At 42.2% G+C, this 12,839-nt stretch overlaps 2 protein-coding genes across 3 annotated transcripts in view; one reads left to right on the top strand and one right to left on the bottom strand.

Moving 5' to 3' along the window:
* uchl5 (ubiquitin carboxyl-terminal hydrolase L5) overlaps positions 1 to 12,839 on the top strand; it is a 1,000,928-nt gene that overhangs the window by 3,362 nt on the left and 984,727 nt on the right. Inside the window, exons 6-11 of one of the 2 annotated variants that reach the window (XM_035785027.2) lie at positions 178 to 308; positions 998 to 1,061; positions 1,167 to 1,269; positions 2,119 to 2,232; positions 4,064 to 4,162; positions 4,393 to 5,333. In XM_035785027.2, the coding sequence (XP_035640920.2) occupies positions 178 to 308; positions 998 to 1,061; positions 1,167 to 1,269; positions 2,119 to 2,232; positions 4,064 to 4,162; positions 4,393 to 4,437 (556 nt within the window). In that variant the 3' untranslated portion in view covers positions 4,438 to 5,333. Of the gene's footprint in view, positions 1 to 177; positions 309 to 997; positions 1,062 to 1,166; positions 1,270 to 2,118; positions 2,233 to 4,063; positions 4,163 to 4,392; positions 5,334 to 12,839 lie in introns of those variants that run through there. The other variant, XM_052460621.1, reaches the window with a different exon arrangement.
* LOC118392952 (regulator of G-protein signaling 21-like) lies at positions 7,962 to 9,968 on the bottom strand. The gene is made up of 5 exons (XM_035785013.2): positions 9,804 to 9,968; positions 9,606 to 9,695; positions 9,367 to 9,428; positions 8,949 to 9,115; positions 7,962 to 8,822 (listed from the first exon to the last, which is right to left on the bottom strand). The coding sequence occupies exons 1-5, from the start codon at positions 9,890 to 9,892 to the stop codon at positions 8,628 to 8,630; spliced, it is 603 nt and encodes a 200-aa protein (XP_035640906.1). The 5' UTR covers positions 9,893 to 9,968; the 3' UTR covers positions 7,962 to 8,627.

Here is a 12,839-nt window from a genome sequence, read left to right as displayed (position 1 = left end):
TCACCGCAGACATCACAAGACAAATCGAAGGGTTGGTTGTAAGCAGACAAACTGCCATTTTGTTTGCATGTAGACAGAGTTTGGGAGAAAAAAGGCTTTGGTTTTAATACGATGTTAGTTGCTCTGCTAATGAGATATAACTGTCAATTTCTTATTTGATTGTTTCTTTGTTTTCAGACAGCAGATGTTTGAATTTGACGCAAAGTCTTCAGCGAAGGATGAGGAAGCATTCCACTTTGTGAGTTATGTCCCTGTCAACGGCAGGCTCTATGAGCTGGACGGACTACGTGAAGGGCCCATCGACCTCGGTATGCACATACGGGTCATATACACTGAGTATACAAAACATTAAGAACACCTCTTTCCATGACAGACTGACCAGGTGAAAACTATGGTCCTTTATTGATCATTGGGTTTTTCATACTCAACAGTTTCCTGTGTGAATCAAGAATGGTCCACCACCCAAAAGGCATCCAGCTAACTTGACACAATAGTGGGATGCTTTGGAGTCATGGGTGAGCATCCTAGTGGAACGCTTTCGACACCTTGTAGATTCCAAGCCCCGATGAATTGAGGCCGTTCTAAGGGTGGCGGGGGGACGACGACTCCATTTTAGGAAGGTGTTCCTAATGTTTTGTATACTCAGTGTATTTAGATGTATAAAGAGAGAAAGTTGTTTTATTGTCCTACATCATTTTACAAGTAATAGAGAGAACTGAATTTGAAATAAGCTGCCCTTTCAGATTCTTTTGGATGGCGATTCAGCATTTTTTCTAGTGAATTAGAAGTGTGGGTAGTGATGTCTTGAACCAGACAAGCCCTATTCTACACTATATGCTTGTTGGCCATTGATTTATAGATTTTCTCTTTGGTTGTATGACTGTGGGAAAGTAGGATACATGCTTGCATGTGTCTAGTCACTCACTGCTCTACCATGAAATGTATATATTTGTTTAATAACGTTATTTATAGTTTCACCCCCTCTTTTGTGTTTCAGGTGTATGTAACCAGGACGATTGGATCAACGCAGTTCGGCCAGTGATTGAGAAAAGAATACAGAAGTAAATATTTTGGATCCATTACATTTTGACCACTGTTGAATAGTGTGTCATATTGATGCTGTTTGTGTTTATGCTGGCTCGTGCATCTTCCGTCACTCTTATCAGGTACAGTGAGGGAGAGATCCGCTTCAACCTGATGGCCATCGTGTCAGACAGGAAGATGATTTATGAGAGGAAGATAGCAGAGCTGCAGATCCAGCTTGCAGAGGTACTGTAAGCGGTGTCACTGTTACCCATGATGCCCATGGGGCAGCCTTCAGGCCAGGACCTTTCAATTACCAGCCCTCCAGGGCCATTTATCAAGTCCTTTAAAATTGCTGCTAATGATGAAAGAAAGATGTAGTCTAACTGCAGTAAGTAACGTTGGTCTCATTCCAGCGTTTTCCATTAGCCGGTAATTGCCGGCTTTTGGCAGATAAAATGAATAAATAACCAAAAAATAAAAACATCGCAATCCGGCAGAAAATATCCTGATAAAAATAAAATCCTCTATAAATCACATTGCTATGCATGAAGTTTGGGTCAGGTTGTATTTCAATCGTATCATCATCTACTTTGCCTGTCTCTTGAATTTGCACTCTCGCTAACAAACTTAAAAAATTGTATCATGGTACTATCACGCAAAGTTTCCCATCACCAGTGAGTCAGGCACTGCTGTATGCAGGCAGAGGAGAACTGTTTAGCTAGTTTGCTAGATTAATCCCCCTTACAGACATTTACACCGAGGAGTATTAAGACTAAGTGATTTTTGCTTTCCTTCTCTTTAATCTAATGCCTGGTCGAGCAGCAATCTTAAAAAGGACAACTGTACAAATCAAGCTAGCTTGTCAACTAGCTACTGTATCAAGCATGGAGGCACAGACATTTGGAAAAATAAATTTACATGGAAACAGGATATCGACAAGTGGGCACTCCTAAAAAGCATTACCATACATGTGATGTCATTCAAATGGTGTTCTATTTGTTATGGCTGGGAAGTCTCACATCTGTCCGGAAAATATAAATCTGGTTGGACATTTGACCGAATGGAAACACTGTCTCACCCTTTTTTTTCCAGGAAGAGCCAATGGACACAGACCAGAGCAGCACCCTCCTCAGCTCAATCCAATCAGAAATTGCCAAGTATCAGCTGCTGATTGATGAGGAGAATCATAAACTCAAACAATACAAGGTGTGTTACATTTACATTTACATTTAAGTCATTTAGCAGACGCTCATTGACTCCGCTGTCCTGGCGTCGTGAGGGAGTTTGTTCCACCATTGGGGGCCAGAGCAGCGAACAGTTTTGACTGGGCTGAGCGGGAACTGTACTTCCTCAGTGGTAGGGAGGCGAGCAGGCCAGAGGTGGATGAACGCAGTGCCCTTGTTTGGGTGTAGGGCCTGATCAGAGCCTGAGGTACTGAGGTGCCGTTCCCCTCACAGCTCCGTAGGCAAGCACCATGGTCTTGTAGCGGATGCGAGCTTCAACTGGAAGCCAGTGGAGAGAGCGGAGGAGCGGGGTGACGTGAGAGAACTTGGGAAGGTTGAACACCAGACGGGCTGCGGCGTTCTGGATGAGTTGTAGGGGTTTAATGGCACAGGCAGGGAGCCCAGCCAACAGCGAGTTGCAGTAATCAAGACGGAGATGACAAGTGCCTGGATTAGGACCTGCGCCGCTTCCTGTGTGAGGCAGGGTCGTACTCTGCGGATGTTGTAGAGCATGAACCTACAGGAACGGGACACCGCCTTGATGTTAGTTGAGAACGTCAGGGTGTTGTCCAGGATCACGCCAAGGTTCTTAGCGCTCTGGGAGGAGGACACAATGGAGTTGTCAACCGTGATGGCGAGATCATGGAACGGGCAGTCCTTCCCCGGGAGGAAGAGGAGCTCCGTCTTGCTGAGGTTCAGCTTGAGGTGGTGATCCGTCATCCACACTGATATGTCTGCCAGACATGCAGAGATGCGATTCGCCACCTGGTCATCAGAAGGGGGAAAGGAGAAGATTAATTGTGTGTCGTCTGCATAGCAATGATAGGAGAGACCATGTGAGGTTATGACAGAGCCAAGTGACTTGGTGTATAGCGAGAATAAGAGAGGGCCTAGAACAGAGCCCTGGGGGACACCAGTGGTGAGAGCGCGTGGTGAGGAGACAGATTCTCGCCACGCCACCTGGTAGGAGCGACCTGTCAGGTAGGACGCAATCCAAGCGTGGGCCGCGCCGGAGATGCCCAACTCGGAGAGGGTGGAGAGGAGGATCTGATGGTTCACAGTATCGAAGGCAGCCGATAGGTCTAGAAGGATGAGAGCAGAGGAGAGAGAGTTAGCTTTAGCAGTGCGGAGCGCCTCCGTGATACAGAGAAGAGCAGTCTCAGTTGAATGACTAGTCTTGAAACCTGACTGATTTGGATCAAGAAGGTCATTCTGAGAGAGATAGCGGTAGAGCTGGCCAAGGACGGCACGCTCAAGAGTTTTGGAGAGAAAAGAGAGAAGGGATACTGGTCTGTAGTTGTTGACATCGGAGGGATCGAGTGTAGGTTTTTTCAGAAGGGGTGCAACTCTCGCTCTCTTGAAGACGGGAGGGACGTAGCCAGCGGTCAGGGATGAGTTGATGAGCGAGGTGAGGTAAGGGAGAAGGTCTCCGGAAATGGTCTGGAGAAGAGAGGAGGGGATAGGGTCAAGCGGGCAGGTTGTTGGGCGGCCGGCCGTCACAAGACGCGAGATTTCATCTGGAGAGAGAGGGGAGAAAGAGGTCAGAGCATAGGGTAGGGCAGTGTGAGCAGAACCAGCGGTGTCGTTTGACTTAGCAAACGAGGATCGGATGTCATCGACCTTCTTTTCAAAATGGTTGACGAAGTCATCTGCAGAGAGGGAGGAGGGAGGGGGTTCACTGACCATGGGTCAAATAGCCGACAAATACAATGGTATGGGCATTTAGCCAACAAAAACAATGATGTGGGCATTTAGTGGGGTTATTACACATTTTAATGTTTGCCTTAAATATAATTATTTTTACTTTATTATAGATCGAAAACATCAGACGAAAGCATAACTACCTACCCTTCATCATGGAACTACTGAAGACACTGGCAGAATACCAGCAGTTGATACCTTTGGTGGAAAAGGTGAGATCTCTTTAGCCGATGCAGAAACTTGAATTTTGTGTATATAATTTTGTTGTATGATGGTAGTTGAAGGTTCTCTACAAGGTACATGCAATATATGGCAAACTTTTTAGTCTTTATTTAACTTTTTCGAAGTATAGTGTTATATAACTTATATCCACTAGAGGATGATATTTACCTCTCACAGACAGCTGCTCACTGGCACTAACTAATGTATGTCATCTCCACAGGCAAAGGAGAAGCAGAGTGCCAAAAAAGTCCAGGAAGCCAAGTGAACACAGTCACTAGTGCTGAGTGAGGGGGGTTATAAAACAACTAATCGACGACTTCAGTTTAGTTACTTTAATTCCATTTAGTTTTTTGTGAGCCCAATGCAGAAATCAAGTCAAGAACTATGTGGGATGCTGGTCTGAAGGTAATTAGATACACACAGACCCACAAGGACGAGGGATAGAGACAGTTTGTGAAAGTATGCCTTATCTACTTTGAAGAACTAGTCATGATTTCATCAGACAGCTCTGCATCATAGGCTACTTAGGCAGGCTAGCTAAATATGATGACTAAAGACAGTACATTATAGGGAGCACATAGATAACGTTACTGGCTGCTTCAGATTGCTACTGCCTGAGCAGAGATGAGATGACGACTTTAAGGAATAAAAGATAATAAAGTCATCAAATAAAAACTTCGTAATATACAGAACTGAAATATTGTATTTCGTAGTAATTTCCTGTTTTTCTATTGATATCTAGCCAATGTAGACCTGACAAAGACGATGGATTATTTTTATTGTTTTGGCAATTGAATGCTGACTATTTTTGGCTTTGGAATTTCCATTAAAAAGATCTATTTCATAATGCATTTAATGTTTGAAAAAAATAATCGAAAATCGTGATATTTTTTATAATTGAACTGAAACCAAACCGACCTCAAAGCACAAATCTCTCAGCACTAACACTCACACTCATCAGTCGTCGTATTCATGTGACCCCCCTTCCCCACCATTGTATCATGTGACACCCACCCCCCACAGACATGAGCACACGGGCAGTGGGATAGACAAGAACTGTGTTGACTCCCACCCACGTCTACCGCTAAGCTGTAATGTATGCCTGGAAAGATGTTTAAATGAGCCTGTCTTATTTTCATAATAAAATGTGTTGTAGTTTGATTGTTAATTGCATTCTGTCATAGTGTAGGCCCACATGTTCAAGTTTGTGTGTGTATGCAAGTACGTTTGCAGGTTTAATAGTATTCAACTCCCATCATTACTAGTACCCATAAATAGTCATTCATGCCACAGATCATGTTCTATCCCATGGTGTATGATCCCCAAATTCCTTGATGCTGCTGGCCTTATCAGCAGGTTAGCATTTTTCGTCATGGATCTTGTTCTGGAGGCAGCTCTGCAGTGGACACTAGCTGGCACAGTCATAAAATCAGATTTTAATCCTAACCTTAACTACACTCCTAACCCTGCCCTTTAAATTAAGAACAAAAAGCTATTTTTCTTGTTTATATTATAGCCAATTAAATTTTGCAGCTGGTTAATCTAAGACAATCACTCAGACATGACTCATGACAAATGTCAACCTGTGTCTAATCACTAAGAGCCCCCTACGGTGTCACACATATACAGGCAACTGTGTATTGCACCTATCAATAATTGACTGTACACAAGCAACAGTGTCACATCCAACTGGCTTTTGATAAGTGCCACTCAGTCTAAAATAAGCACACCAAATTAGATCAGGACATTAGTCATGTTTCACCTTAGAGACCATTACTGAACCTCTTATTTGGTGCAGTGAGTTTTGACCATGTGACGTTAGGTTGACACAATGACGCAGAATTCTGACGCAGAGTTGGCTAGTTGTAGTCCGCCATGTCCACAACACAACGCAAACTATAGCTAACTGCATCAAACAGTCATTTCCTCCTTTTACCTTCTGCAGATTGTGCCTTGCATAGGGCCATGACTTGCAGACAGCCAAACGCTGTCCTTCCCCTGTTTTTCACTGATAGCCATGTTGTGTGACCAAATTTGTATTTCATTTTCTAATACTCGTAACTTGGTTTTTGTATGCCTGATCTGTAGCCTACAGCATTAAAGTACACTAAAGTTCTGCCAATGAACATGCATTTATATATGATTTGAAGCGTGCTCTGCAATAGATACGATTAGAACATTTATTTGTTTCCTTTTAGTTGGGTGCTGTAGATCCTGTTCTCAAGTTGCCAACCTGTAAGACACTTGGTAGTCCTTTTCAAGCATGAAACCTCTTCAATCTTATGGCTCCATGTGTACTAATAATTAAGAAATGATGTGCCTGATGCTTTTACTCATGCTTTTCTGGGTTTGAATTTACTGTACTTAGGCTGACGTTTACAACTTACCCTCTTCTATGTGTATCCTTTCTGTTTATACAAGAACCTAAGCACTCCTTGCAGCAGAATCTGCTATTTGCAGGCCTGCCCAGTTCCACTGTAGGAGCATATAAAACAAGTTTTTGCAATCCACCCAAAAGAATAGAAGGAACACTTACTTCCTGAAATTTAGGCCACGTGCATGTGTCATGAATAGATAGTGTATGTTTGGAATACATACAACGGAGCTTTAATCTGTTATTTTAAAGTGTTAAGTGCTATGTCACTGACATCTCTGCACAGTTAGAGAATACATTGTACTACTCTGTTGTCCTGATATGGGTGAGTCCATATATAGCTTAAGCACAAACTCAGAGGGAGAAAGACATGCAAGGATATGTTTTCTGATTCTCGTGGTGGTGTATTAGTATCCACCACGATAGTTCTTGCACAGTTTTGACTGGATGTTTAGTGGGGGGACTGCCCTTTTGCAAAACTATTAGCCCGTTGCTAAGAAACATATTCAGTTGTTCCTAGTCTGTTTGGACTAATGTGTTAGATGGATGTCTTATTATGCCTTCATGTTAGGAGTGTATGGAGTTATTTTTGAGCTGTTTGGGCTGAGATGTGTTTGGAGAGAAATTGTCCTATATTAGGCCTGTGAAATATCAACACAAGCCATGGGTCCTAGTACTACAGGCCAGCTGTCAGAGAGGAGAGGTGTCTGGCTGTCTGTTCAGTGTCAGCTTTTACTATGAGCTCATGCACATCCTTACTAACAGCGCTCTGTCATGTCAGGAAAGTGACACAATGTCTGCACATCCTCACCGGTACGGAGATACAGTACCTTACGTCAGTCATGATGTTCTCGTTTGCATGTGGACCACAGAACAATTCTTACTGGAACCTCCCTATCCCGCTGCGGGAACACACTGTTCCAATGGAAGCAGAATTACACGTTCTGTAGACATTATTTTACTGGTAGAGTAGATGGATTTCATGCAGGAGTTGTGAGAAAGAGAATTGATCTGATGCAGGTATTTATGTCTTTGATGTTTGAGTTTGTTGAGTAAATATTAGGCCTGGAAGGGAGAAGACTGGGGAGACCTCATATGTAGTCTCTTTACACCAAAACATTCCATTCCTCAGCTGCCTCAAGGTAGGCCTACTGCTGGGAAGTTGTAAGGTATAACGTGCTTCTACACCTGCATTGCTTGCTGTTTCGGGTTTTAGGCTGGGTTTCTGTACAGCACTTTGATATATCAGCTGATGTAAGAAGGGCTTTATAAATATATTTCATTTGTATAGTTTATCATGTCATGGACAGTCATTCGCTGGCATATTGAAATTATGGTTTGTTATTTCAGTTGGATCTGTGGTCTTTTTTATCATTACTGTTAAAACCTTCAGGGCCCAGTAACTGGAAAATACATTGTTTCTGAATTCAACATGATTTTATTTGACAAATGTATGTATTTAACAAACGATAAATAAGGAAAAACAATAGTGTTGCAGTCCAGCTGCACCCACGATGAACTGAACTCATTGGAATGGTTAAAACCATTTCCGCTACAATGTTTAGTGCAAACACCTCGATGCAATGCAAAACATTCACCTCCATTCACCTCTCCAGCGAAACAGTTGCCAATGTAAACCTATATGACTGGTCCCAGAAAGTACTTGTGCACATCGTATACAATCAATTGCAAATAGTTAGTAGCCAGTTATTTACCGGTACTGGTGTTTGGTGAAACTGACTAAAGTACATTCAAACACAACTGGATAAGCAATTCCATTTTGAGCCAATAACAAAACAACTTTACATCTGATCTGCATAATCATGTGCACAAAGGTCCTGGTGTTGTTTTGGCTGACTCTGCAAAATCAAGGATGCACAGTTGAATGAACATTTTTCAAGTGTAAAGGCTAAGCCATTTACAGCTAGTTATTCGCTGTACTTCCTACACTACAGTACTGTTTATAAATAGTGCGCTACAGCATTGCCAATGGCCACATGGCTCAAATGTGAAATGGTTTTACATTCCATGTAACTTCATGTAATACTTGACTACATAGTCAATCCTTGCGAGTAGCAATCTTAAAACTTGAGATATTTCCCCTCTCCCCTGGCGACGGCACACAGTTCCTTGTAGAGCTCCGAGTGGATGAAGCGAGGGTACGAGTTGTTCTCCATCAGGTTAAACACCTTCTTCTGGGCCGACAGGAAACACGTCAGGCTGGGCAGACGCAGGCTCTGGATGATAGCATCCTTCGTCTGGTAGTCCAGGTTGATCTGCAGCCAAACATAGAGACAAGAACCACACTAAGACTTTGTACAATCAGAATGATCACATAATGGCATTAGATAAATGTGATTTGGGAAAAAAAAACAAATAACAGTAGTGAAAGGTAATCTCACCTCTTTAGGAGCATCACACTGGATGAACTCTTCATAGATGGTTCTGGCCCTCGGCGACAGTTTCCCTAGAGACGTCATGGTCCTGAACTCCTCACAGGCCGTCCAGAACTCTATGTTCTCATCACAGAACTCTGACTTCAGGAATATCTGAAATGCTGCCTTTCCATCTGCAGGACAGAAGGAGGAAGGAATGAGGGAGAGAGAACAGAACAAAGCAAGCAGTGGAAGAAGCATTCAAGCTAAGTTGAGGTCAAGGTTCAAATATCAACCTATCAGAGTTACAGTTTAGTTACAACTGTACTTCACTTCAAGTTGACTCACTTAATTCGTATAAATTGTTACCCAATGACCTTTGTGCCAGTTTCATACAATCATGCTGCTATCATATGAGCTATAACACTCAGGGGGTGGCACTTACATTTGTGACTCAGGAGTTTGTCAAGTGACTGTGCCCATTGGTTGACTTCCTCCACTGTTGGCCTGAGGAAGAAGAGAACAGTCATATTAGATCAACATGTACAAGAAGCATATTATAGTAGTAGTAAATACTGCTTATAGTGATACATATTAAGTTGGATCATAATCAGAATATAGAGCCTTATCATAGTCCTTACTTTACTTCCATAATAGTACATAATTCAAATCCCTGAGCCTCACCTGTAAGATCTTCCTGCAATGCATTTTGAAGAAGAAAAAGAAGAGGTGATCTTCAAAAGATAGCATATCCTTGTCCTCCAGTTTCTTTTCCTGAAAAATGCAATACTTTCTGTTAGGATAATGTGACTGCTATCATTGCTGAACAATGTCAAAACAACCAGCATTAATAATACAAACATTAATCATTAAATAACTTACTTGATTCCTTTTGTATCAATAGAGAAATCCGATGCCTTCATACAGTCTGTACACGCCATGTCCCTTTCTGATACAACACACTCTCTCATGATTCTGAGGGGTGACACTGAATATAGTCCTGACTATAGCAAGCAAGTTAATCTACCTCCCTCTAGAGCAGTCAGAGCACTTTATAGTTTCTCTCTGATATCGTCATGCTAGAAAGGTGGGCCTAGAATAGAGTAACAGATCTGTAACCTGATTGGCCCACTCTTATGTAAACAGTTGACTAGGCCATCCGCTGATGGTAAGAGCCTGAGGGAGAAAAAGGCAGTGCTAGGGAATGTGATTGGCTGTTTAGTGTAAATGTTTACACTACTGAGAGTGCTTGTGCTTCCATTTTTAACTCAGGGTGAGACGGTGAGCCAATGACGTAGAGGCACACCAAGGCCCTCCAAAACCATATTAAAGTTTAGAGGACTGACGAGGATAGGATTGGTCAGAGGGTGAGTTTGAAACCTTGTTTTGTCAACATGAACATTTGTTTATCATGGGGCCTTGATGCCTTTTCTGAGTTGGGGTCTTTCCTATCCACTTAAACTGAAATTCTCAAAGTCTCAGGATAAAAGTTACAGCAACATCAAAAGAAATTACTGTAATACACTTCATACAATTAAAAATGTATTTCGCTCCTAAGTGCAAGTCTCAAATCTCCCCAACCCCCACTCAATAGCAGTTATAAAGACAAACTTATATTTGATTAACTAAACCAATCAGATCTAATCAAGCAGTAGGAGATGTCGTAACAAAATAATGCATGTAGAGTATGATAATGTGGAGGACTGAACATGATGCAATATCCGCTTCACAACACAAAGTATAGGCCCTGATACTGTTTGGAATGCTGTAGCCCATCAAACACGTTTTCTTACATTCCTGTTTCTTGGTTGTACAAAATAGCAACATGGGAAGAAGGGGTTGGAAATAAATTGCTTGATATTGTACTGCCCTGTCGAGGGAGCTAGAAAGTAAGCATTTCACTGCTCCTTTTATACCTGATGTAGACCATGTACGTGACGAATACAATTTGATTCTCCAAGTTTTTTTCCCCATTTTTTCCAGTTAGAAAGGAGCTAACCTGCAATTAACTTAGTAACTGCCTTCATTAGATTGATATGAAAGAGGAGGGACATTACCGGATGCAATAATGTGGCAGGTAATGCAGTTAACTACTATCTGGAATAATTAGGAGGGTCACTGGTCAGATTTTGAGGGTAACCACTTTGTTTTCTGTACAGATGACCTAAACCCTTTCACCTCTAAACTATTTTACCTCTGCTCCCCCCCTCTCCTCTTTTTCCCTCTCTCCCTACTTATCTCTTCTTACCCCCTTTCTCTCTTTCTCTCACTTTCTCTCACTTTCTCTCACTTTCTCTCTCACACACACACACACACACACACACACACACACACACACACACACACACACACACACACACACACACACACACACACACACACACACACACACACACACACACACACACACACACACACACACACACACACACACACACACTATATCTTCCTGAATAGATGGTTGTATTCGTCCAACTGACTCAGAGTGATAAGTGAGTTATCAGCATAGTGCTCCAACCTGAATGACTGGTTCTTGCCCCACCAGCATGGTAATTTAATAGCGCACACATCAACTGGCTTCGCACTAGCTTTGCATCTTTCCACATTTTTATTTATTTTACTATGTTAATATGTATTTGAAGCTGTCAGAAGATGTCTGGGTTCATGCAAATGCATGGTGGATGTGATTTGAATATGTTTGTCCTTACCCAGAAAATACAGCATACTGCAGGTGGAGTACTGTATGTCACTGTGGCACCACCACAAAAAGTAATGGAAAATCTGTGAATTTGCATAAATACGGGAGCAATGTTTTAAATGTTCAGTGAAGACAAAGTGGTATATTTTACTTCAGTGTCATTTAATTACTGCTCAACGTCATAGTCAATCGGTATTACAAGTAGGCAGAATTCCTCAAAAGAGAATACAAGTGTTTGGATCTTGCCATGTGATTGATACCAGAGGGCTAGTGATTGAAATCAGATTGCCCATTAACAGTGCATTCGGAAAGTATTCAGACCACCTGATTTTTTCCACATTTTGTTATGTTACAGCCTTATTCTATAATGTATTTTTGTAATACATGTATTTAATAATGTATTTTTTAATTTTTTATTCATCATCAATCTACACAATACCCCATAATGACAAAACAGATTTTTTGAAATTTGTACAAATTTATTAAAAAAATTAAAACAGAAATGCCATATTTACATAGGTATTCAGACACTTTGCTGTGAGACCCGAAATTGAGCTCAGGTGCATCCTGTTTCCATTGATCATCCTTGAGATGCTTCTACAATTTGATTGGATTCCAGCTGGGTAAATTCAATTGATTGGACATGATTTGGAAAGGCACACACCAGTCTATATAAGGTCCCACAGTTGACAATACATGTCAGAGCAAAAACCAAAACAGAGACAGGATTGTGTTGAGGCACAGATCTGGGGAAGGGTACCAAAACATTTCTGCAGCCTTGAATGTCCCCAAGAACACAGTGGCCTCCATCATTCTTAAATGGAAGAAGTTTGGAACCACCAAGAAGCTTTCAAGAGCTGGCAGCCCGGCCAAACTGAGCAATCGGGGGAGAGGGAGGGAGGTCAGGGAGGTGACCAAGAACCCGATGGTCACTCTGACAGAGCTCCAGAGTTCCTCTGTGGAGATGGGAGAACCTTCCATGACAACCATCTCTGCAGCACTCCACCAGTCAGGCCTTTATGGTAGAGTGGCCAGACAGAAGCCACTCCTCAGTAAAAGGCACATGACAGCCCGCTTAGAGTTTGCCAAAAGGCACCTAAAGGAATCTCAGACCATGAGAAACAAATTTCTCTGGTCTAATGAAACCAAGATTGATCTCTTTGGCCTGAATGCCAAGCGTCACGTTTGGAGAAAACCTGGCATCATCCCTACGGTGAAGC

This window comes from Oncorhynchus keta, chromosome 1 (genome assembly GCF_023373465.1).
Source record: "Oncorhynchus keta strain PuntledgeMale-10-30-2019 chromosome 1, Oket_V2, whole genome shotgun sequence".
Lineage (NCBI taxonomy): Eukaryota > Metazoa > Chordata > Actinopteri > Salmoniformes > Salmonidae > Oncorhynchus > Oncorhynchus keta.
The sequence above is the reverse complement of the archived record's forward strand: the minus strand, read 5'-3'. Positions and strand labels throughout refer to the sequence as shown.

Coding starts and splice junctions, on each gene's coding strand:
- LOC118392952 (XM_035785013.2), bottom strand. CDS start 9,892: ATGAGAGAGTGTGTTGTATCAGAAAGGGACATGGCGTGTACAGACTGT. Junction 9,696..9,803: donor ATTGATACAAAAGGAATCAA/GTAAGTTATTTA, acceptor TGCATTTTTCAG/GAAAAGAAACTGGAGGACAA. Junction 9,116..9,366: donor CAAACTCCTGAGTCACAAAT/GTAAGTGCCACC, acceptor TCTGTCCTGCAG/ATGGAAAGGCAGCATTTCAG.